General features: G+C 39.7%; 1 protein-coding gene across 1 annotated transcript; it reads right to left on the bottom strand.

The window, feature by feature from the left end:
- Positions 1-7: 7 nt before the first annotated feature.
- LOC127652006 (B-cell receptor CD22-like) lies at positions 8-20,830 on the bottom strand. Its single transcript, XM_052138069.1, has 6 exons — positions 20,821-20,830; positions 11,669-11,737; positions 11,064-11,411; positions 10,695-10,934; positions 10,410-10,606; positions 8-151 (listed from the first exon to the last, which is right to left on the bottom strand). The coding sequence occupies exons 1-6, from the start codon at positions 20,828-20,830 to the stop codon at positions 8-10; spliced, it is 1,008 nt and encodes a 335-aa protein (XP_051994029.1).
- Between the last annotated feature and the right edge of the window lie 6,258 nt (positions 20,831-27,088).

The following is a 27,088-nucleotide window of genomic DNA, read 5'->3' as shown; positions in this document are numbered from 1 at the left end:
TTCACCATCATTCAAAGCAGATGGCAACCCTACCAATGTCTAAGTTGGCAGCTGCATTGGGGTTTTCAGTCTCTGAGCCGTTGTGGTTAATACTTTCTGTTTTAAAATTAGGTGTTGTGTATGCTGAACATTTCAAACTCTTCTCTTGCAGCTAAGAAGCAGATTACACTGAATGTCATATACCAATAAGAGTTAAATTGAGGGTAACTTTACACAATGTCAATCCAGTGTGCTGATCCTTAGTTGAGAAAAACATGAACTGATAATGAAATAAACCCTTTATAAATCCTTTTGAAATCGTTTGAGCTTGTTCTCAAACATGTCACTTCTCTTTTACCTCTTTCTATTATTTGTATTAACCACTTTCAATTCCTATATAGTGAAAAGCCTTTTGAAAATTTGACACTTTGGTGATGACTGTGTGATCATGTGACCCTCATCAGAGATTGACGTCACACCCAGGAGGAAGAGGGTATTAGACTTTTAAAAAGCAGAGATGCATTTGGATTTAAATATATGGCCCTGGATGGGCCCCCACACCTAAGTAACGCAATGATTTAAAATTCCTCCTCACTTCGAAAAATGTCTCCACTACCCCATACTTTGGAAACAATGACATTAGGAAACTGAAAATCAACGTCGGGGACCACTTGATGTGGGCTTCACAGTAGGAGTCTTGTGCTTGGAATTGTGTGGCACCTTCCAGGGCATTGGGCCAGGGAATGATAGGGTGTGGTTTGCCCACACCCAGAGCAAGTGTGTCCAGTACTCACAGCAAATATTTCCACCCTATGGAGAACCCTATCCAAAGTATCTGCCATGGGTATCTTCATGTCCTTCCACACCTATTTTTAGTCCTTCATGAGGCCCTCTTTGAAGAGCCTAAGGAAGAACTTTCTGTCCTTTTCTGTATTGTCCAGTCCACATTGCACAGTCCACATTGCACCTGGAAGGCTTCCCACTTCTTTTACATTTACATTTACATTTATGCATTTGGCAGACGCTTTTATCCAAAGTGACTTACAGTGCACTTATTACAGGGACAATCCCCCCGGAGCAACCTGGAGTTAAGTGCCTTGCTCAAGGGCCCAACAGTGGCATCTTGGTGGTGCTGGGGCTTGAACCCCTGCCCTTCTGGTCAGTAACCCTGAGCCTCAACCACTGAGCCACCACTGCCCCTTTTCTGCATACTTATGCACGTCTCTAATGCCATGAGACCTTTCCCAGCAAATTTTTGGCTTTCTTATTGGGTTCAGCTATTAGGGTAGCTATCTCGTCTGGATGCTTAAATTTAGAAAGGTTGGAGGGTTTCAGATCTTTCCAGGTGGCAGTTGCCTTGGCTTCTGCTGGCATCTTGTATGAAGCTGTGAATGACCATAGGTGACTCTCGACAAGCTCATTCATCTTGATCCAGAATTCAGAGTTGCCATTAACAAAGGATGACGGTCTCTTCTCTTCTTTTGGAACTGATGTTCATTTGCGTCTTCTGACTTCTCCGGTGTCCATCGTATGTACCTTTCCAATGTTATTTTCTCAGGCGCATGCACGACTTGATATATCGACTGAACACTTCAATATAGTTTAATATATATTTTTAATTTTAATGGTAAACTTTCAGCTATGGTAACCACAATATCTTTCAATATAAACATTTTCAAAACTAAAAATTTCCTATTGCTTCTGATGACATTTCCGTCTGTTTTTCATGATTTCCTCGGATTAAAAGGGAAGTAAAAACCTTTTCCTTTTAAACTGACTGCAATGTTAATTTATCTGTTAATATGGACAGCCAAAACATTCTCACTCCCAAGGCGTCATAGGCTGATGCTTGTGCAAGAGCCCAGCGCGTCTATCTACAGATGCCAAAAGAACCCTCTGGTGACAGTTTTAAGATGCATCCGGCAAGTGCGTACTTTTCAACGAGAAACCTTTGACGTCAACTGCCTGACGCGATGGGCATTCGAATTTTAGCATAGTTTAATGATATGTTGGGGAAAGGCATAGATTTGGCTTGAATATTGGGCAGCGTGAAGAATCTACATGTGTCCATTGATCATGGTATCACCCCTGACATTGGGGTCCAATTTTCTCATTGTGACATGTTGGGGGTATGATCTTCATTTATTCACAGTGGTTAATATTTAATCTGTTGTTTATCTGTCTATTTAATCTGTTTGTACACATCCGGCAATGCTGAAGTGACCCGTTTCATTCAGGTTGGATTCAGAGTCTTACAATCATTTAAGCGAAGAACAAACCTAAACGTACGTTTTTAGTCACTGATTGCGATCAACACAAGTTTCGTTATAGCACATTCAAAATATGCCGCCTCTAGAGTAATGACACGGGTTTGACATTAGAGACTCAGCGATTATGCCATTGTCTCTCGCGTGTCTTGTGATCGATTACAACGACTTCAAGTTCGGATGTACATGTATGTTTTGGATGAGATGTACCGGTAGAATCAGGATGACACATGATCAGGATGCATTCACGGAGGGGGAATATTTTTACATATTAAAACTTTAATTTTCACTCTGCTACTCACACAATGCCACCGTATGGTTTTGAAAATTATTAAAGTGTAATTTTATAAATAGAATATTGTGACTGTACTTTACCTGCTTGTTGAACTGGTTGAGTTTAGGCATAAATGTGTGGTTGGGTGTTAAAAATAATGTAATATATATCAAATTATGAAATTCTAAGTGTCTCTTTCATGTTTATATTGTTGGTTATTGGTTCGGTTTAGAAATGTGGTTGGGCTAAGGGATCTGAAATATTATATGTGACCAGGCCAATAATAGTCTGCAATTGGACTACATACCCCTAGAGGTCACCCTTGTGAATATGTGTGGTGAAGTATCCAAAAGAGAGGGTGATGTAGTGTCTGGTGTTAGAGATCTCTGTGTGCATGTGTCAGCTGGTGTGTGTGTGTGTGTGTGTGTGTGTGTGTGTGTGTGTGTTGGAGTGGAGAGAAACGTAATTTTTGAGGAAAAGAGTGAGAGCTCGCTTGGGTTGTTTGAGTGTGTTCGTTGGGCAGTCGGAAAGTTCAAATGTTGCACCGAACTTATGTCTCTCTGTGTGCAAGAGATCTTCATGAGGCGAGATTGAAGAAGTCTCCGTGACATAGATTGAGTGTGAGTGTTCATTTAATGTGTTGTTAAGAGTTATTTGTGCTATTTGTTACATTTAATGTTGTGATTTCGGAGGGGGAAGTAAACGATTCTTCTTTCTCCTGTGATAAATGATGTTAGAGGGGAGAAGCGAGACACGCGAGTGTACACATGAGTTATTAGTCATGTGACTGTTCCTGTGTGGTGCAGCACTTCACAAAGTGAGTGTCATTTATTCTGTTCTCTATGACAAATGCTTTTATTAAATTAAGGGAAGATCTGATGAGTGGTGAAGTGTTTATAATGTTAATGTTCATCTGAGCTCATTAATAATTTCTCTTAACCTCTTGACACGCACCCCCTTTTTGAACACAAACTATGAAAATTACATACCTGAACTTTGAAATGGCTGTATTTATGGGATTATTTGGAGTATGGACACAGTTGTAGTATCTTTTGAAAGAAGAGACTTTGGGCTTTATTTCACAAGTTTCAGAATTAATTTATTATAATTAATTAATTAAGTTAGAGAAGCTGAAGTTTATAGTAATGGAAATATTTTTTGCTAAACATGTTTTATAATCTAAACAAACAATAATAAAAGTGCCAAAACAACCCAGAAATACAATGTTCTCAAAGCCACAAGTCTAAAGAAGTTATATTTCAAATTTGAAGATGATCTAACAAAAAAGTAGGTTCCTGCAGGCTTTTATCTCTGAAAATCACAGAGAAATTATGTACAAAAAGTGCTATTGGATGTTTTTCAATGAACGCTTGTCATGTACAATTGACCCAAGTGTGGTGAACTGGATTCATCTGGCGATCAATTTTTCATAATAAATGTACAAAGTCCCATTTTGATATTGCATGTTTTCATTTGTACTCCTGGCACAAATAAACAAATTGCTGTTTCTGGAGCATTGCTATCATGAAACAGAGATCGGATATCAATGTTGAATCCTTAGACCTTTGAAAAGATGTATCATTAGTTAACATTAATTACATTTATAGACTGTAAATTATATATTAAATGTAAACAGAGTGACGTCACTCCCGAGTGAGATCGATTGCATATCCACAGGTTAATAAGCATTATAAAACATTGAGGTTTGGCACATAAAGTAAAATTCAAAGATTTATAACTGACAACAAAGTTTTCTCATTGAATACAATGGGGTTTCTCACCACGTCAATGAGAGGTGGCCAGGGTACACCTTTTGCGTCATCATACAGACACAGACGGCTTCCACTTCGTCAGGCCAAAGAGGATGTGTACAGGGGTCGGGATAAAGTCTTGTACAATCAGGCCAGGATCACACTGAATAAGGAAATTAGAGTAGCTAAAAAAAGATACTCTGAGAAGCTGAAAAACAAGTTTTCAGCTAATGAGCCTGCATCAGTGTGGAGTGGCATGAAACAATTTACGAATTACAGGGCTCCTGCCCCCAACCCTGTGGAGGACCAACAACAGGCTGACGACGAGAATGTGTTTAACTGAAGATTTGAAAGGCCCAATCTCACACCCCACCCCCTCTCTGACCTTCACTTAACACAAACACCAACACCTCCTGCAACTCCCCTCCTCCACCCTCCTGCTACTCAACCTGCACTTAAGATTGTGAAGAGGATGTGTGCCATGTCTTCCAAAAACAAAAGACAAGGAAAGCACAGGGCCCAGATGGTGTTTCACCCCCGTGTCTTAGATCCCGTGCTAGCCAGCTGGCCCTCATCTTCACACTGATTTTCAAGAGATAACTGGAGCAGTGTGAAGACCCATGCAGTTTCAAACACTCAATCATCATTCCTGTCCTAAAGAAACCAAAAATCACAGGATTTAATGACTACGGACCGGTCGCGCTGACATCTGTGGTCATGAAATCATTTGAGACACTGGTGTTGGCCCACCTGAAGGACCCTTTCTAGATCCACTTCAGTTTGCTTATCAAGGAAACAGCTCTGTGGAGGATGCAGTCAACATGGGATTGCATAATATCCTGCAACATCTGGACAGACCAGGGACATACGTATGCAAGGATCCTTTTTGTGGACTTCAGTTCAGCTTTTAACACAATCATCCCAGCTATACTCCAGACTAAATTATACCAACTCTCTTTTCCCACGTCTATCTGTCAGTGGATTACCAGCTTTCTGACAGACAGGTAGTAGCTTGTGAGACAGGGGATATTAATTTCCAGCACCTGCACAATCAGCACTGGTGCCCCCCAGGGACGTGTGCTCTCTCCACTACTCATCTCCCTCTACACCAATGACTGCATCACCAAGGACCCCTCTGTCAAGCTCCTGAAGTTTGCAGACAGCACCACAGTCATTGGCCTTATCCGAGATGACGATGAGTCTGCATACAAAAGCGATTTTTTAAACAGCTGGTTGTCTGGTGCTATCAAAACAACCTGGAGCTGAACATGCTAAAAAGAGTGGAGATGATTGTGGACTTTATGAGGAACACCCCAACATTGTCCCCCCTCACCATTCTAAACAGCACTGTGGCAGCAGTGGAGTCATTCAGGTTCCTGGGCACTACCATCTCACAGGACCTGAAGTGGGAGACCCACATTGACTCCATTGTGAAAAAGGCCCAGCAGATGTTGTACTTCCTTCACCAGCTGAATCAGGTGCTGCTGATTCAGTTGTACTCAGCATTCATTGAGTCTATCCTCTGCACTTCAATAACTGTCTTGTTTGGTTCACCTACAAAATCGGATATCAGAAGACTGTAAAGGAAAGTTCGGACTGCTGAGAGGATTATTGGTTGCCCCCTACCCTCCATTCGAGAACTATACACTTCCAGAGAGAGGAAAAAGGCTGTAAAAATCACTCTGGATCCCACTCACCCTGCCCATTGCCTTTCTGAACTGTTGCCTTCTTGCCGACAATTCAGAGCTCTGAGCACCAGAACCGTCAGACACAGGAACAGTTTTTTCCCTCAGGCTATCCATCTCATGATCTTATGAACAGTTCAAATTGCACCACTGAGCAATAATGATGTGCAACACAGTCTAATCTATTTTTTACTTATCCAACACATCCTACCTCTTCTGCCATTACATTCATTTGCATTGTATATAACAGATTTGTATTTAGATTTGCACTATGTATGTATGTATGTATGTATGTATGTGTGTGTATGTTTGTATGTGTGTGTATGTTTGTATGTATGTATGTATATATAGTATTATTGTGTATTTTATATATACTTATCATTTTTTATAATTTGTTATTATTATATACTGTATGTTTTGTTGCTATTTTATATTTTTGTGCACTGGAATCAGTGCTGGATTGGTAATCTGGCATACTGGCATATTCCTGGTGGGCCAAAGCACTTTGGTGCCAATCAGGGGCGGACTGGCCATCGGGAGAACGGAGCAGGCTTGTGGGTCGGCTGTGAAATGGCTGAATGGGCAGCGATAAGCTAAAATGAGCCGCCGCGTCATGCAGAATGGACCACAAAACAGTGTTGTGAAAAGCAGAAAAGGACAGCGATAATCTGCAACATAATTCATGATCTGCACCATGTGTTGCAGTTGTTGGTACATTTGAGTTTATTTGACTTTCTCTCTGCTGTTTTTAAATTGATTGAATGTTTGCATTGTGTTATGGTGAAGTTTTGAATTACACAAGGCTGTGGAACGATAAAAATGTTAAATGTTTATTTTCAGTCATTCATGAGAAATCATCAACATTAATTAAGGTGCAAAGAATAAATCATCTAAATGAAGTAAACAAAGAAAATTTAAAGCATGAAAGAAAAACATAATTCAGTGGTAACACACTTAAAGTAATCCAAAATGTAATCCATACGGCTCCATAGGGTTGATAAAGGCCTTCTGAAGTGAAGCAATGTGTTTTTTGTAAGAAAAATATCAATATTTATAACTTTATAAACTATAATCACTGACTTCCTCTATCCTCTGCGCTTCCGTGTTCGTCAGTTCTCACCGGATCTGACACTACGCCTACGTCATATCCCGGAACTTATCTCGTGAACTCACGGACGGTGTTACAGGAAGCCAGTGATTATAGTTTATTAGTTATATATGTTATAAATATGGATATTTTTCTTACAAAAATGCACCGCTTCACTTCAAAAGGCCTTTATTAACCCCCTGGAGCCATAGTAATTACTTCTTTGATGGATGGATGTGCTTTTTTGGGCTTTAAAATCTAAGGTACCATTCACTCCCATTAAAAGCTTGGAAGAGCCAGGATATTTATTAATATAACTCAGATTGTGTTTGGCTGAAAAAATAAAGACATATACACCTAAGATGTTTTGAGGGTGAGTAAATTATGGGGTAATTTAAATTTTTTGGTGAACTAACCCTTTAATCCTTCTATAAAATAATCATCACATTACAGCAACACATCATCATGACACTTCAGTCAATCATCCAGAGCTCCACCCACACAGAGCAAAACAGCTTAAAAAAATTGTGTTGTGTTTCATCAGCCGCTACAGCATCTTCCTGTCCAGCTGGAAAAGTGAACAAAATATTGCACAAGTTATAAATGTAAGATACAGTCGAGTAATTTGATGAGTTCTGATACTTACTGTAAGATTCTGATACACAGGAGAATCACCAGAGGAGTGATGATCATCCTTTATGAATGAAGGAGAGATAGGAAAAGATAGTTCTTATATGAAGTACAATAAAGCGAGTGTCAATATATAAAATGTTTATTGGCTGGTCATAAGCAGCATTAAATGTCTGTTGGCTGTTAGTTTAGAGAGTTCAGTCTTTTTCTATATAATGAAACTAAATCACTTACTGTTACATTCTCATAAATTAAATCACTCAGTTCAACATCACAATCAGAAATACTCTTGGCATGATGAGGGCTGGGATGAACATTCTTTGTTATTAAAGACAAAACAGAGAAAAATCAGCAAAAAAACCCAAAACAATTCAACAACTAGATTCATTTATTTAGATCTCAATCTGATCTTTACATCACTGGTAACCATAAGCACTTCAAAATTCATGCAACATGACAGATTGTGGCTTAATGAAATGTACACACACACATGCACTGCTTACTGATGAGAAAAGTGTTTTTTACATTCTGAGAAACAACAAACAACAACATAAGAAATATGAAACATATTGTACATATTAAAAATGAGAGAATCATCTCACCTGAGTGTCGACTGTGTCTGTATCATTTCTCTTTTTCACCCGCCTGATTCTCCGTGAAAACAAACACCTTATTAATGATTATGTTATATAACAGTGAGCAGTAATAACGTGTTCTTGTAGATCATATGCTGTTAAAGACCCCAAACACTTGACATATCAAAGGACTCATCTCTTATTATTCTTATAATTAAACAGCCAGAGGCCATTTTTTGTGACAGCCATGAAACACAGTGATACATTCTCAGGGCCAGCAAAGCCTTTTCTGCTGGCCTAACATGGCCACATCCTTTTTGCCAATGTATTTTAATCGCTTTCCACTCTTAATTAATCTACAAACAAATAGAGAAAAACAAAATTGTAACCAGTCAGTTACGACTGTTTCTCATATCACATGCCCGAAGCAGCGCATGAATCAGGCCTTCAGAATCTCCACAGAATCCCTCAACAGTGCAAATGAATGAACAACTAAAGTTAGATGGTCAGATTCATCAGCCAATCAGATTGACTACTAGGAAAAGTGCAATGAAATGCATCTCTAAACAGAATTACAACTTGTAGACTCGTGCAGAAATTCTCAACTGTAGGGGCATGATGTCACACAAACATGTGGACACTCAGGGAGATATACATACTAAGTGATAAACATTCACTTTATTCAGTAATATTGATAAGTGAGTTTGTTTCCACATTACATGATATTAAAGCCTGTTTTAATATCTTGTTTAAAAGCTTGTTTAACTTGAATAAAACATTAAATCTCTTTTGATAATTGTACACCTGAAGCACAAATGCTAGCACTGCAGCATTGTTTATCAATTGGGTTGCTAGGAGACATAGCGCTGCATCATTGTTTATCAGTTGGGTTGCTAGGAGACATAACGCTGCAGCATTGTTTATCAGTTGGGTTGCTAGGAGACAGCGCTGCATCATTGTTTATCAGTTGGGTTGCTAGGAGACAGCGCTGCATCATTGTTTATTTACATTTACATTTATGCATTTGGCAGACGCTTTTATCCAAAACGACTTACATTGCTTATTACAGGGACAATCCCCCCGGAGCAACCTGGAGTTAAGGGCCTTGCTCAAGGGCCCAACAGTGGCATTTTGGTGGTGCTGGGGCTTGAACCCCCAACCTTCTGGTCAGTAACCCTGAGCCTCAACCACTGAGCCACCACTGCCACTGCTATCAGGAGAGTTAGGTTCCATAGGGACTAAGATTAGTAATTATTACATAAATAGGAGGAGAAAGGGGAAACGCCATGTAGAGGTGTTTATATACGTTTACTTTGGTTATGTGATTGGTTGAATTAAATGGCCTTGCTCCTCCCAAATCTAGTTTATAAATGTCAAGTCAATTTTATTTGTATAGCGCCTTTCACAACACACATCGTTTCAAAGCAGCTTTACAGAAGATCAGCATTAACAGACGATAAAACTGTAATGTCTATAAAGTTGATGAATAATCATTTTGCAATTTATATAAAATACGATTCTTAATCGTATTTAAAAATAATTAAATAAAAATTTTATTAATAACCCCAGTGAGCAAGCTGTAGGCGACTAAAGCAATATAGATGGGCAAGGAGGAGGCGAGAACCGGCTTGGCAATATAAATAATATTTTAATGAGAAACTTGAACAAAAGACACAAACACACACATGATGGTCAGCTGGCCGTAAACAATCTCTCTCTCGTCGCACCACCGTCCGCAGTCGGCCTTTATCCCTCTTGGAGGCTTAATTAGCCTGATAAGGGACCGGATGTGTATAATCATGACCCGGCCCCGCCCTCCGCCCTGTCACTTTCCTCCCTCGTTCTCTCAGGCCGGGGAGCCACCGGCATGACGTACCCCCCACCCCCAACCCTGCCCTCTTTCCCTGGGGAGGGGCGTGACTTTCACCCCGTCTGCCGGCAGGTCATCCCCGTCTACCTGGATGTGGGAGGGGACAAGGGGAGGGAAACAGAAATAATTAAAATGGGGGGGTACTTCCTGTAACAGTGTAGTACCCCCAAAAAACAAAATTTTCCCTCTCAAAATTTAAACGAGAGGGAAAAAGCCAACGCGGAGCGGCAGTGAGAGAGAGAGAGAGAGGAGAGAGATGAAAAAAACACTTATTCGCCAGTTCTCCGATACGCCATAGCTTGTTCCTTGGCCACTCTGTAGTGCACTGTAACTCTGTCCCGATCCAACAGATGAACTTTCATTCTCCTTAAACCAGGTGTAGTTCAGAACAGGTGGGTTTGAATCACTGCTGCAGGTCAGAGTCACTGAATCACCCAAAACTATTTCACCAGATGGACTCACCACAACAAACGTCTCCTTTGGGGAATCTAATGGTAGATTATGTTCAGTGTATCAGTGACAACAAGATCAATCACAGCTAGTAAACTCTCAAGGCATAAATGACTCTATACTTACATTTAACATTGAGATCAACATGAGGTGATGTGAGTTTGTGTCCGTGTACAGCACAGCTATATCTGCCTGCATCCTCTCTTCTGACTGACTGCAGGAGGAGTTTATTGTTTCTCTCAGTTAATGACTGTGTGTTTTTCCACCAGATGAATGTTGTTCTGTCAGTCAGATTACAGGTGCTTTTACATGTCAGACTGACTGTATCTCCCTCTGTCACGCTCTCAGGAGACTCCACATGAAGATCTGACAACAACAACACTTGACATCTGGATATATTGTGGATGAAGATTTCTTTCCCAGAATATAATTGATCTTAAATGGAGATCATAAACCCAAATAAAAACAATCAAGACTGAATTGTGAAAATTGTACCTGTGATATTAAGAGTCACTCCAGGAGCACCAATCCATCTTCCATCAGGTTTATTAGTTGTGAATCTGAAATAGTACTCGTGTGAATCCTTCTGTGTCACATCATTCAGTCTGATGGTGCAGTTCTGCTGTTTATCTCCCAGATACTGAATCCTCTGACTGTATTCAGGCTCATTAAACAGATTTGGAGGCTCCACATGGTTCAATACAAGAGTTTTGGTCCAGAACACTTTCTTGATCTTATATCCAGGAGGGTGTTTATAAGTGCAGGACATTATCACTGATGACCCCTTTAGTGCACAGATGTATGAAGAGCTGTAACTCACACCCCATTCAGCACTATAAACCACTGAGACACAAAATTCCCAACAAGAAGTAATTCAGAGAATGAGGTGTCTAAAGTGTGAAGAGAGCTCTCTTTGATGGTTTGCAACTGTTTTTTAAAGAGTTAAGACTGTGAAAACTGAACTGAACAACATGCAGAAATGGAATAATAATTAATCAAACAATGAAACCTGTTACTGGAAACACAATGGGCTTTGTTGATCAATAAATGCAAAATCTTCTCAGTTTTTTGGAAGTGATATTGTAACATCAGTGACTCACCCTGAATCATGAGCAGAAAGATCAGAGGAAGAGGAGGAGCCATTCTGACTGACATCACCAGAGCAACACCTACAACAAATGTACAGTGGATTAATTCAGCAACTAAACCATTCCAATTGCATTAGCCTATTATGACAGTGGTTATTACTTATAATTTCCAGTTGAAGTCAGAAGTTTACATACACTTTGGTTGAAATAATTAACAATCTTTTTTTTAATCACTCCACAGATATAATATTAGCAAACTATAGTTTTGGCAAGTCGTTTAGGACATCTAATTTGTGCATAATTTTTCCAACAATTGTTTACAGACAGATTGTTTCACTTTTAATTGACTATATCACAATTCCAGTGGGTCAGAAGTTCACATGCACTAAGTTAACTGTGCCTTTAACCCTTTCCAACTGGAGCAAATTTGGGAACAATTATTCCCATGGTTCCTGACTCAAATTCTTCACTGTCCAATCACCGATTTGATGTCTGAAAACTGCCAGAAACTCATGACAATATAAGCTAAAAGCACATATGATTGGTTAAGGGGTTACTGGGCATGAATAATAAATCATTGTCAAAAAGTATTGTCATCCACGTCATCCTTCATTTACCTGAGCGGAGCATGAGAGGATTTCTCAGGAGATTACCTCCAGTGTTGGACTTAATGCTTCAAATTGACAACTGAGGAAGTTATTTAACATGTGTTGTCAATATTGTCTATTGAAAGTCAAAAAGTATTAGTTATGAAGCATTTATTTGTAGGAGTAACGCTAGATATTTCTGGAAAAAAATTACTGTCAGTCGCCGTTCATCAGACAGGCAGCTAGCCTCTATTTTTAAGCAAATTTCTGTGAAACTTGCTAAATAAACATTAGCTAGCAATACCATGTACATTTTTAGCTAAATATCAATAACTTTTTTGCCAATTTTGAAGAACACCCTTCCAACTGTAAAGCATGGGGATGCAGTATCATGTTGTGGGGGTGCTTTGCTGCAGGAGGGACTGGTGCACTTCACAAAATAGATGGCATCATGAGGAATGAAAATGATGTGGATATTTTGAAACAAAATCTCAAGACATCAGCCAAGAAGTTAAAGCTAAGTCGCAAATGGGTCTTCCAAATGGACAATGACCCCAAGCATACCTCCAAAGTAGTGGCAAAATGGCTCAAGGACAACAAGGTCAAGGTATTGGAGTGGCCATCACAAAGCCCTGACCTCAAACGATGTGTGAGCAATGAGGCCTACAAACCTGACTCAGTTACACCAGTTCTGTCTGGAGGAAAGGGACAAACTTCCAGCAACTTATAGTGAGAATCTTGTGGAAGGATACCCAACATGATTGACCCAAGTTAAACAATTTAACCCTCTGGGGTCGACAGACGCGCCAGCGCATCCTGCTGGATATTTTCGTCATTACAGCGGAAACAATTTAAAATACTTCGTCATTTTTTGGGTATACAGATAAGTGTAAGACATTATTAGAAACTGTAAAGGGTCTACTTTTATTTGTGTACACTCACAATAACAACAACATCTTGTGCTTTTGTAAAATAAAGAAAATAAAAAGAGTGAGCTTTCAGCAGTCTCTGTGTTCACGAGCATATTTCAGAAACACGTCACTAAAATGAACTGAAACTCCACAAATACTTATCACAGAAACATGAAACATATGTCTAAAGAAAGCTTAAAATGTCTACTTTTATATAAAAAATTCAAATTTAAAACAAATATTCTCCTGCAATGCAATCTGTTTGAAACAAAGCGATGTACAGTTTTTTACCAGTCCATCTCATTTTCTCTAATGTGATCCCACCCACCAGCACAGCACGCCATTCATACGCTAATGTGCTGAGACGATCATCGCAAATGTACATGCCCCTGATGGTGAGGTTTAATGTAAACTCAACACAACTCAACTTTTCTGTGCGTTTTTGACGATACACAGGCGAGGAAACTCCTGGATAGTGACGAAGAGTTAATATTTTCATCAGAAGAAGAGCGGGACTCCGATGAACGTTTGTAATTTGAAGAGAGACTTGATCCAGCCGAGGATACAATTTCGGACAAGTCATTTCGTTTTCATTAGTTGACATGCTATTTTATATAAACATGTTCATATTTTACTAGTGGGACTGTTTCCAGACATGCCAGCCAGGATTCAGAGTATTGAAATTTGAAATATGTCCTAATAAGCAAGTTTAGTTGCATTTAAATGCTGTTTCTGCTAAAGCAGGTATTTAAATTGTATGCTGTATAATATAAATATGGTATGTAATATGATATGATATAAAAATAATATGAATGTTTAGATTATATTTTAACTAGTGTTTATGCTGCCTCATTTTTATCAACAAAGCTTGTACTTGCAAATATTTGTTCAGGTTAAATGAGTAAAATGCACTTTAAATATGCCCATATTAGAAAATCAGCATATTATAATGATTTCTGAAGGATCATGTGACACTGAAGACTGCAGTTATGATGTTGAAAATTCACCTATGATCACAAATGGCCTTTTACAATATATTTAAATTGAAAACGGTTCTTTTAAATTGTAAAAAGAGTTCAGAATATCAATGTTTACTGTATTTTGGATCAAATAAATGCAGTCTTGGTGAGCAGAAGAGACTTCTTTTAAATGGTAGTGTAAGTTTTTATGTAAAGAAAACGTATAGTCAGATTACTACTTTTAACTTAAAACTTGATTTGGATCATTAATTCTCCTCACATTCATTCTCTATCCCTCATTGATAGGCCCAGGGGAGGGTCTTTTGTCTCTCAGGTGTGAAGGACATCCATATTCATGATCATTCACGCCTCCTCGCATATTACCTTTCAACACTAAAAGTGTCTTACAAAAGTTCAATGACTACATTGTTTTGTATGAATGAGTGATCAGGTTTTCACATCATTTTGTAGCATAAACTCTAGGCTACAAGATCCAATTCAAAAGGCTTGTGGACAAATGTTTAGTATGTGTTATATGGCCTTATTTCAGTGACTTAAAATTTTTGTTTTTTCAAAAAACATGCATAAACGTTATTTTCTCAAAAATACAAATCTGTACATACATGTTGCTCACATATTATTGTAGCCCAGTTTGTGCTGAATACAGTGTTATCAGACTTTAGCCGTTAATGTGTTTTTAAGCAACTGAAAAAAACATAAATGTCAAGGTATGTCAAAACTTCTCCAGGGCCCAAATACATTGTGGTGACCACGAGGAGGTTAACCCAGTGTGAATCTACCCACCCTAGCAACCGGGCCAATTGTATGCTTAGGAAGCCTGACAGGAGTCACTCAGCAAGCCCTGCATTTGAAACTCGAGGTGTAATAGTCAGCGTCTTTATTTGCTGAGCCACTCAGGCCCCGGGAGCTTAAATGTTAAACAGAAATGTGTCTTGTTAAATGTCAAACTCATTTATATTTTTCATTTTTGATGTTTAGGCTACTCCTGATATGTTAAGAAATTACTGTCATTGTAACATTTCTATCATAAAACAGAGGTCAAATATTGAAGCTGATGTCTTGCACATTTAATTGATTATTTTTCAAGATTACCGTTAATGTATTGCATTGTTTCATCTATATTTACAAAACAAAATGCCTCTAGTGCCAAAAAAATTCCAAATTCTGACTTAGTGCAAACAAAACACTGCCCGTTGCACCTCCTGCCGGTGATTTCACAAACAAGTTTTACATATTACTTGTATTTACAGCACAGGGGTCATTCTGGGCTGCGTTTTCCTTACAATGACTTAACTCACTGCGTAATCTTCATAGTACAATGCATTATTGTGGAAAATAACTAGATAGTCATGACTGTTTCCTGAAACCATAGTAACTACACCTATCAGCCACAACATTAAAACATTGTCTAATATTGTTTAGGTCCCCCTCGTGCCACCAAAACATCACCAACCCGAATCTCTCAATAGTATTCTGAGATATTATTCTTCTCACCACAAGAGTGGTTATCTGAGTTATCGTAGGCTTTGTCAGTTCTAACCAGTCTGGCCATTCTCTTTTTGACCTCTCTCATCAACAAGGCATTTCCATCCACAGAACTGCCCCTCACTGGATGTTTGTTGTTTTTGGCGTCATTCTGAGAAAATTCTAGAGACTGTTGTGTGAGAAAATCCCAGAAGATCAGCAGTTACAGAAATACTCAAACCAGCCCATCTGACACCAATCCATGTGATTTATCTAATCAGCCAATCATGTGGCAGCAGTGCAGTGCATACAATCATGCATATACGGGTCAGGAGCTTCAGTTAATGTTCACATTAACCATTTTAATGCGATAAATCTGCCTAATACACAAAACCGCCATGCACTTTGTAATATGACAGATACATTGCACAGCAATTGTGGGGTTTCCCTCTACATTAGACTTCGGGATTCCCCTGTTGCACTTGAGCATATATGCACATGCGCACTCTTCAAAAACATATAAGAACGCCTCTTTGCATTAAAAGAAATGTTGTGTTCTTGGGCAGAAACCGTGTAATAAAGTACTCAAACAACTGTAAAACCTTGGAATATATAATTCTCTTAAATGCGTGTAAACGTGGCCAAAGATACACTCACCTAAAGGATTATTAGGAACACATACTAATACTGTATTTGACCCCCTTTCGCCTTCAGAACTGCCTTAATTCTACGTGGCATTGATTCAACAAGGTGCTGAAAGCATTCTTTAGAAATGTTGGCCCATATTGATAGGATAGCATCTTGCAGTTGATGGAGATTTGTGGGATGCACATCCAGGGCACGAAGCTCCCGTTCCACCACATCCCAAAGATGCTCTATTGGGTTGAGATCTGGTGACTGTGGGGGCCATTTTAGTACAGTGAACTCATTGTCATGTTCAAGAAACCAATTTGAAATGATTCGAGCTTTGTGACATGGTGCATTATCCTGCTGGAAGTAGCCATCAGAGGATGGGTACATGGTGGCCATAAAGGGATGGACATGGTCAGAAACAATGCTCAGGTAGGCCGTGGCATTTAAACGATGCCCAATTGGCACTAAGGGGCCTAAAGTGTGCCAAGAAAACATCCCCCACACCATTACACCACCACCACCAGCCTGCACAGTGGTAACAAGGCATGATGGATCCATGTTCTAATTCTGTTTACGTCAAATTCTGACTCTACCATCTGAATGTCTCAACAGAAATCGAGACTCATCAGACCAGGTAACATTTTTCCAGTCTTCAACTGTCCAATTTTGGTGAGCTCTTGCAAATTGTAGCCTCTTTTTCCTATTTGTAGTGGAGATGAGTGGTACCCGGTGAGGTCTTCTGCTGTTGTAGCCCATCCGCCTCAAGGTTGTGCGTGTTGTGGCTTCACAAATGCTTTGCTGCATACCTCGGTTGTAACGAGTGGTTATTTCAGGCAAAGTTGCTCTTCTATCAGCTTGAATCAGTCGGCCCATTCTCCTCTGACCTCTAGCATCAACAAGGCATTTTCGCCCACAGGACTGCCGCGATACTGGATGTTTTTCCTTTTCACACCATTCTTTGTAAACCCTAGAAATGGTTGTGCGTGAAAATCCCAGTAACTGAGCAGATTGTGAAATACTCAGACCGGCCCGTCTGGCACCAACAACCATGCCACGCTCAAAATTGCTTAAAGAGCAACATGCAGGTTGAATTTATAACTGAATTAATACTTTATATTGTCTGCATAGGTCTTTTAAAAACACATATGTAGAAATTACTAATGAAATCTCATTTGATGTAGAGATTTTGATGAAAATGTGCTAGGCTCTGGAATACGCCTTTCCCGCTATCAACGCGTCATATGACGTAGGGCTGAGGCAAACAAAAGAGCTCATGGTCAGCTGCTCTCATTGTGGGTGTTGATGTAGTTAGAGCAGTAGTGAGAGACAGAAAGTTTTAGAGAAGCCATAATGGTAAATTATTGTGTTTGTGCTGGTTGCACGAATTCCAGCCTGTCAGGACATCGTGTCCATCATTTTCCTTCTAGAAAAAACAAGGCTTTTCGGTATTGAGTGCGTTTTGTGCAGGTGAAGAGAGCAGACTTCACTGCCGCGTCTGTTACCACACACTCGGTCGTTTGTGGCGCACATTTCACTCCGGAGAATTATCGACCTGGAGATTTGTTGGAGTCTCGGATGGGATTTCGGAGTAAGGACCACGTGAGGCTGATTACTGATGCTGTTCCCTCGGTGCACTCGATGGAATCAAGTCCACCGTCAAAGTTTACACCGGATTTTGGCGCGGGCTGGACTGGAGGACAAAGTGCTAACGTTAGCAGACATTCTGTGCAACGAAAACGAGGACTTAGCAGAGTAAGTCTTACTTTTAATTATTTTAACTCTTAATTTGCTCATAATTATAGGCCTGTGGGCCATCACAGGCATGTTCGTCCACACCGGAGAACTCTGTTTCTTCATTCGCATCCATTGTAACCTGAGCTTGAACTTGACCAGACTCCCTCGCCCATCGTCACTTCCGGTTAGTGCTTTATAGACGCGGAAGTTATTTTATCACAATTTATCTCAAAATATCGTTAATTGCTAAATATATATTACTCCAGTTCAGAAAATCTAGTTGTTTTATCATCAACATACACTATGCTATATAGGGGTGTCCAACATGCATGTTGCTCTTTAAATCACCTTTCTTTCCCATTCTGACATTCAGTTTGGAGTTCAGGAGATTGTCTTGACCAGGACCACACCCCTAAATGCACTGAAGCAACTGCCATGTGATTGGTTGATTAGATAATTGCATTAATGAGAAATTGAACAGGTGTTCCTAATAATCCTTTAGGTGAGTGTATATATATATATATTAGGGCTGTCGATTTAACACTTTAATTTAGTGCGATTAAATTTATAAAAAATAACACGTTAAAAATATTTACTGCCCCCGAATCTTAATATGGAAGATTCCTGAGAAATGCAAGCTTGTAGTACCACCTGTTTACTCTAGAGGGCAGTAAGTGAAACTTCAGCTGTGTGGTAACACACAGTTTATACAGTGAAGAAAACAACCCACAACACAAACATGAGTTACATTCTTACATTCAAAAGGCTTGATGGAGCACAAATCCGAAACTAAGAGTTCTCAAGATGTGATCTATTATTAAACTATATTTAATGTGACACAGTGACCTAAATATGTATGCTTATGATGCAACGCACCGAGACACCGACAATCTGAATATTTTGTATTATATATATATATATATATATATATATATGTATATATATATATATATATATATATATATATATATATATATATATATATATATATATATTTTTAAATATTTAAAGATAACTATGTATCATTATTTCATCATTATATATTTAATTATTTTTATATGAGGGGCAAATATTCTTTCTCAGCAAATATTTGTAAATGCGATTAAATGCGATTAATCACGATTAATTAATCGGGACACCATGTAATTAATTCGATTACATTTTTTAATACTGTCACGTTTTCCTTGTTGTCCGCCCCGTGTTTCACTGTCCCTGTATAAACTACACTTCCCTTTATTCCCGATCCTCTTCACTGCCGCCTCTTTGTTATTGTCCGCACCTGTTTGTTATTTTGTCATTATCGTGTCTGTTTATTTAAACCCCGCTGTTTTCACTTTCCTTTGTCGATCTTTGTTATGTTTCTCGTTCATGCCGTTGTTCTCTCACTGTTCCCCTGGTTCATTCGAGGTTTACCCTGCCCTTCGTTTATGTTTACTGTCTGTTCTACCCGCTGTGTGTTCTTTTGTGTTTGAGTTAACTTTTCCCATCGTGGACTTTTCTTTGTGTTTACTTATTTGTTATTTATAATAAACTGCTTTTGGATCCTAACCACCCGTCTGCCTTCTCCTGCTTCCCGCACCCATAACAAATCCATTGACAGCCCTAATATATATATATATGGAATAAAAGATATAAGAAAAGATATAGAAGCCTCAGTGAAGTGAAATGATGTCCATACAGCTTCTAACCACAGGTAAAGAGCTGTTTTTTTGTATTTTTGCCAATGTTCATTGAAACTACAGTTTCGGGAAACACTAAATTATTCAACTCTGTTGGTAACGATGGAACTTGCGACCATAGTTGGCTAAAAATGCTTTTAGGAAATGCACCCAAGGTTGACTAGCCTACCAACTGTATAATGATAAAATGCCAAGATTTTCATGCATTTCCAAAACTGAAGTTCTCAAAAACAGAGAAATGACCAAACTGTCAAATCATGCTAAATATATGATCATCAGTGAATATTTATCATTTACCATCGTTGCAAAAAAAGTGACAGAGTTGGTGGCCGAGCAGAGGCACAACTACATTATAAGCTAAATTTGCAATACCTAGGAGTGGCACACAAAGGGGGATGCTGGTGTTGTATCGAATTGTGTTCCCCATCGGAATCTCTTTTCCCCTAGCCCCAATAGGGTATGAGGTTAGGGTTAGGGTAGTGTAGTGTATGTATGAGTGGTGGTGGTGTAGTGGTCTAAACCACATAACTGGTAATCAGAAGATCACTGGTTCGATCCCCACAGTCACCACCATTGTGTCCTTGAGTAAGGCACTTAACTCCAGGTTGCTCCGGGGGGATTGTCCCTGTAATAAGTGCACTGTAAGTCGCTTTGGATAAAATCGTCTGCCAAATGCATAAATGTAAATATAAATGTAAATGTATGTTAGGGTATGGGTACCTTGTGCAAGGGGAGAATGTTCCTGTCAGATATTGCTTCCCCATACAGATCTGCTAGGTGGAAACATATCCCGACATGGCAAACAGAGTTCGACATAACACCAGTTTATCCCAAAAGGGCTGTCCCAATTTGCAACAATTGCATTATTGTTCAAAATAACACAGTTTTGCTATTCAGTGGTGAAAAAAATGCTGTTCTGCCATCACTAAAATGCACACCTCCACAGATCAGGGCACAGCTGAATGTAAACTCTGAAGAGTTAAGTGTTTTAATAAGTAGTTGGTGACTTTAATTCAGTTTTTAATGCTGTTTCAACAGAGAAGTTTGTATCATTGCTCAATGCAAAGTATCATAGATATCTTATTTTCATTGTTATTGGCTACAGATGTTCACCTCACTAGAAATGTTTTAATGAAGATACAATTTGAAAAATGTTGTAGAAAATCATGTTCTTACCTTTAACCATCTCTCAATACTGCTGGAACCACTACAAATGATTAAGATGGCAGCAGGACTGGAGTTTTCTGCCTCTGAACTTGGTGTTCTAAAATGAGGTGTTGTTTATGCTAATCTTTTGGGTGAGGTTCATTTTGACACCTCATCTGCAGCAAGAAAGCAGATTCTCAGACATCCACTGAAGGTCATATATCAATAAGAGTTAAACTGAGGGTAACTGAAATCGGTAATCTAGTGATGCTCCTTTTTTAATTGGATTGTGAATGTGACAACGGCATTAAAAAAAAATTAAATATGGGAAAAGACATTTCCATATAGATCAATGTTTGGAAGAGACATACAGTAGATCAACATACCGTTTATGAACTTCCTCTTAAACCTTTTCACTTCTCTCTTATGTCTGTTCTGTCTCTTTTTACACATTCACTGTATAGGGTCATTTCATCTGTAGTGAGAGAGGTGAGAAGAGGAGATACTTTTGTGATGACTGTGTGATCATGTGACTCTCATGAGAGATGACGAGACATCTATGATACACTCATAGCTATGTGTGTTAATGGGTAGAATGCAAACACCAGAACGATGATAGGCATATCATACATTGGGCAGATGTGTGAATGGCAGATGTGCATATGAGTCCATTAGTAAACCACCATAAGGACTGTCTGACCATAATTCTGTGTTTTAAATTCATGTGTATAAATATGTTCCAAAAAGTATAAGGCTAAAAAACAAGCCCATCAGGAAATGGTCTGCAGACTCATCTTTAGCTCTGCAAGGATGTTTTGATTGTACAATCTGACATTGATGAACTTACAGATGTCATTACTAGCTATTTAATATTTTGTGATGATATTCTTATCCATCAAACAAACTATACAAACATTTGCTAATACAAAGCCATGGATAACCAAATCTATAAAGTATCATTTGAAGGAAATAGGGAATTTCATGTAGGTGACTTAGATAGGAAGTATGATTTGCAAAGAGAAATAAAGTATGAAATTAGGAGGGCCAAAAATAGTTAGAAGATGAAAATGGAGGGGGATCATAGAAGAAATAGACTTTGCTCCACCTGGGAGAGTATGTATATTATAACTGGATCTAAGAGAAAGAGTAATGCCCCAGTAAAACTGGTTGGTTATCAATAAAAAATTGAATATATTTTACACTAGATTTGATGTGGAGCATTTTACCAATGAAGTGAATGCACTAAGCCATGTGACGATGTATAATAAGGAGTGTTACTTTTTTAATCAGTTGGATGATATACAAGTTTTTAAAAAGAGCGAAGTGACGAAATCTTCTGGCCCAGATATGATTGGGAAATGCCTACTTAAGACATGTGCTGATCAACTGGGTCCTGTTTTCTATAATATCTTCCAGGAGTCCCTTAATCTTCAGAAAATACCTTAATTGTGGAAAGAGGCCATCGTTGTGCCTGTAGGAAAGACAAACTATCGTAAAGTTCAGATCTGTTGCTCTTACATCCTTGGTGATTTTATTTTATTTTTCTCCCCATTTTGGAATGCCATTTTCTCAATGCATTCTAAGGCTTCATGATATGCTCCGTGGCATCTAAGCACAACTCACCACGCACCCAACCGAGAACGAGAACCACATTATAGTGACCACGAGGAGGTTAAAACATGTGACTATACCCTCCCTAGCAACTGGTCCAAATTGGTTGCTTAGGAGACCTGGCTGGGTTCACTCAGCACGCCCTGGATTTGAAATTGCGACTCCAGGGGTTGGTAGTCAGCGTCTTTACTTACTTTTTAAGCTGCACCAAAAATAGTCCCTTGAGCTTATAATAAAGCTTGACTTGACTTGACGGCTTTCTGCTGCAGCTGGACATGAGTGAAGCAGCATATCTAACAACAGAGTGAATGGACACTTAATAATAAAAATGTGTAAATGCGAACAATCGTACAGATGTAGGTAAGTTTGCACCAGCTCACTAAAAACTGCACGAATGGGAATCAGCTGTCTACCTCAGATTAGGTGGAGCTCCAAGTCACACCTATTGATGACATGGACCAATGGCAGAAATAAAGTATTAAGACATTTGGTAAGAACAAGTGATGGACAGACAGACCTTCGATTTGGCCAGATTTTGTTCAAAATGATGTCACAACTGTTAGTTTTGATTTTGTATGAAGTATGAAGGCCTTTACTTTGATCTTCTCACAACACACTGGCTGTGTTAATTGTGTTAAGAAAAACTGTGTTAAGAAAAATCAAGAGGCATCTGACGATTGCAGGTGAGGGACATGAACTGCTTATGAGGGAAACAAGGGGGTGCAGACACAAGTGCACATGGCAATGAAAAACCAACAAAGCCACTAAAAACAAGACAGACAGACGGAGCAAGATCCTGAAGCAAATTCACCACATTCAACAGTAAATTTAGATTTTAGTCATTATTGGACTTTAAATTGCTTGCTTTAATTGTCTGGCAGGCAATTGGAAATGGCGGACGATCAGGTGGCCAGGGAGGAGTTTTCAGTTCAGGTGGCCTAGGAGGCGGTGTCAGGGCAGGGATTGGGTCAGGGGGCCTGGGAGGTGGCCACAGGGCAGGGACAGGAGGCCTGGGAGGTGATTTGGTCACAGGAGGTGGAGACATAGGGAGCAGAGTCATAGGAGAATCGGGGATTTGAGATTTAGGAGGTGGAGTTTCAGGAGAGGATGGTGTCTCAGGAGGCGAAGCGGACAGAACTGCTGGAGGTGGAGTTTCTGGGGGTGAGGGCGGAGAAGTGGAAGACTCTGAGTGCAAAGAAAAGGGAGGCTCCACGAAGTCAGGCAGAGCCCAGGGAAGGTCGAGGGGTGGAGCCATGGAAGCCAGATGTGTGAGAGGCTCGAGGGGTGGAACTGGAGAACTTAAGAGACCAGAGAAAAGACGAAGGCTTGAAGGACCAAGGTGGGTCTGGGGGATTGGAGGACTGAGGTGGAGCCGGCTATTTTTAACACACCTCAGACTGAAAAACAAGTCTCAAAATGGCCGTGAAAATATGTAAATATATCTGTGTGGGTATTGTGGGCGGGAAGAGGGAAAACTGAAAGGGTTCAAGAGCTACTTCCAAACACATACACACACACACACACACAATAGAGATGGCTGAGCTTTACATTATGAGTGGAGATGAAAACAAAAGAGACACTGCTTTGAGATTATTACAATAATTCATAGATATTATGGATTCATAGATTTTTTTCTTTCAAGGAGTGTTTCAGGTTTAATACAAGTTAAACTATAGCAGCATTTGTGGCATAATTGTGATTGCCACGTAGGCAACTGAGATTCGTCCTCTGCCACCTGGATTGAGGCGAGTCACTACGCCACCACAACAATTTCAGGCGCATTGGGAATTGGGCATTCCAAATTGAGAAGAAAAGGGGAGAATATCCAAAAGAAAGAAAAGTAAGTTCATTGTTTTTGTTTTCCTCCCTGATTATGATATTATATTGCTTTTAAATCTCCATAAAATGTGTTATTTGACCATAAAACCACAAATAGAACTCTGCTTAAATAAATATGATTGGTGGGCAGACATGTGGATGCCCTTACAAAAAATCTATATTTGCAGCAAACTTGCTGCAAATTCGCCACTTATTAATTTTCACATGTAAATGAGCTTTACACCAAAATCTTCATTGTGGCCAAAGGTTTGCTGCAGGTTCAACATAACCGGTGAACAGCTGCAAACTTCTGGCAAACATTTACAGTGAATAGCAAGCTTATTGGATGTGAGTGGTGAATGTACGGCACGTTTGACAGAACTCTTGGTCACAAGGTTCTGAAGGGAACTAAACAGATAAATATCTCTTGATTGCAGTCACCTGTGATTGGTCAATGACACATTTTTATTTTGTGCTGTGTCTTGTGAACAGAGCATTCCACATGAAGAGGAAACTCGTGGTTACCACATCCCATTTAAAACCACCTTTGCACGCTAATAAATAAACAAATATGTAGTTTTTAATCTATGGCCCTGCTCGATTTAAACATTTATTGATTTAGCAGATGCTTTTATCCAAACATAGATCTTATATGACTTCACACAACATATTTCATCAATATTTATTAGTTTAATTATTGCTAACGTTAAATGCAAATATATTGTGCTTATTCCAAATGGATGTAACATATTTAGAAGTACCATATTATGTACATATGTAACAGGGTTGCTGAGTTTTTAAAATCAAATTTAAGACCTTTTTTAAGACCTGATATAGACCTGGTAGCTATATCAAATTCTTTCTAGCAAGTCAGTCCAATGTCGGCCATCTTTGGAATGCTCTATTTCCAGTCATGTAAGTGGAGCTGCTATCTACTTGAATGGGGAAAGACCAAAATTTCAAAAACTGTTGGTCACGATTACGATGAAAGAACATATTTTAAACCAGTAATAACATTTTATAATACTGGTATCATAAATTGTGATTCTTTACCGTATATCTTAATAGAAAAAAACTGTTTTCCTGGCTTGTATAGATAATGCGCAGTTGAGTTGATTGACAGGTGATGTCTTTATCTAAAAGGTGATTGGCTCTTTTAACTGTTAGGTGGGATGTCCTTTCTACATCCATTGACCTTTGGGTGCTCAGAGCTCCTTGGTTAGGCGTTCCAGTTTCTCCCATTCATTTAAATAGAAGTGGCCAACCTGCTAAATAATCTCTGGCTATATGCAAGTTCTAATCCTCAAGACATGTTTTCCACAATTTAAATCGGTTTATTTACCATTATATCAATAAAAACAAATTAGAGCTTGACCAATGTTGGATTTCGCTGATTCAATAATCTGTTGAAAGAAAGAATAGTTTTTAAAATTTGTAGCCTATATTAAATGTTCTTAGTCTTTCCTGACTGTGATGAGGAGGGCCAGACAGAGGCTACAAGAGTCCAAAATGAATTACATTGCAGATGCAGTTCCCCGTCTGTCACTCACTTGATGTTGTGTCGAATGAAGCGACACTAGGGGTCTTTCTTGAAGGCCTCGTTTACCTCTGAACTTGAGAAAAGGCCAATGAGAAATTGGCTGACAGAATTTGCATGTCCCTCCCCCGGACATACGGGTATAAAAGGAGGGAATCGTGCATCTGTCCATTCAGATTTTTTCTTCGGAGCAGAGCGGTTGTGCAATCAGCGAGCTGAGATCACTTCTATTACACTCACCTCTGCAGAGCATTGCTGTTGGATCTATGGCGCATATCAGCGGCTTTCTACTTCTCTGCTTTGCCCCTGGGCGCTTCGACAGTGCTTCTGAAAGAGAATATATTCTAAAAGAGATTATTTTCTCTAAAAGAGCACACACAGCAGGCGTTGAACGGCCTTTTCAGGATGCGTCTTTCTAAAGATGCCCTTCCCACATGGCGGGGCAGCCCACGAGTACTCGGAGGTCCCCCAGGTGGATAGAGCAGTTGTGATCCACTTGTGTCCAGAAAACACTGCCACCGATCACTGACCGCTAAAGAATACAGTGCCACCAGACAGACTGCCTCCGCCCTGCATGCCATGGCCCTCCTGCAAGTCCATCAGGCCAAGTCCTGAAAACCCATGTGACGTATTCGCCACATTTAACCTCCCCTCAGCCTGGGCAGGATGTGGTCTCTGCGGGCTCTTTTCCCCCTGAAAGAAAAGGAGTTGGAAAAGAAAGTCTTCCCCGATGCGTGTTATATCGTTAAATGGACCCAGCTGCTTTAACTCTATGCGAGAATAGAGAGAGAAAAGGCGTAGCTGGTGCGGCCTGCTCCCATGCTTGGCACGTTGTTGTTCCCCCCCTTCCGGAGATGCCGGGAACCTAAAAAAGTTTATGATGTTTTTATGGGGTGTTGGGGAAGGGTACGTATAGTCTGATGCAGCCTGCTGCTTTGGCACGCAACTGCCTGCCCACACCTGCATCAGCAGCTCACGTACACGGTGCAGTGCTTGGCATGATTGGATATGGACCCCAAGTGTCAATTCATTCGACACAACGTCGAGTGAGTGACAGACGGGGAATGTCTAGTTTATTGTTGTAACCTCCGTTCCCTGATGGAGGGAAAGAGACGTTGTGTTCCCCCGGCCACGATGCTGTACCTAGCCACTGTAATGGCCGAAACTCATTCTCGGCTCCTCAGTGCAAAACCTTAATGGACAGATGCACGATTCCCTCCTTTTATACCCGTATGCCCAGGGGAGGGACATGCAAATTCTGTCTGCCAATTTCTCATTTGCCTTTTCTCAAGTTCAGAGGTAACTGAGGCCTTCAAGAAAGACCCCTAGTGT

This window comes from Xyrauchen texanus, chromosome 11, assembly GCF_025860055.1.
Source record: "Xyrauchen texanus isolate HMW12.3.18 chromosome 11, RBS_HiC_50CHRs, whole genome shotgun sequence".
NCBI classification, from domain to species: Eukaryota; Metazoa; Chordata; class Actinopteri; order Cypriniformes; family Catostomidae; genus Xyrauchen; species Xyrauchen texanus.
The sequence above is the reverse complement of the archived record's forward strand: the minus strand, read 5'-3'. Positions and strand labels throughout refer to the sequence as shown.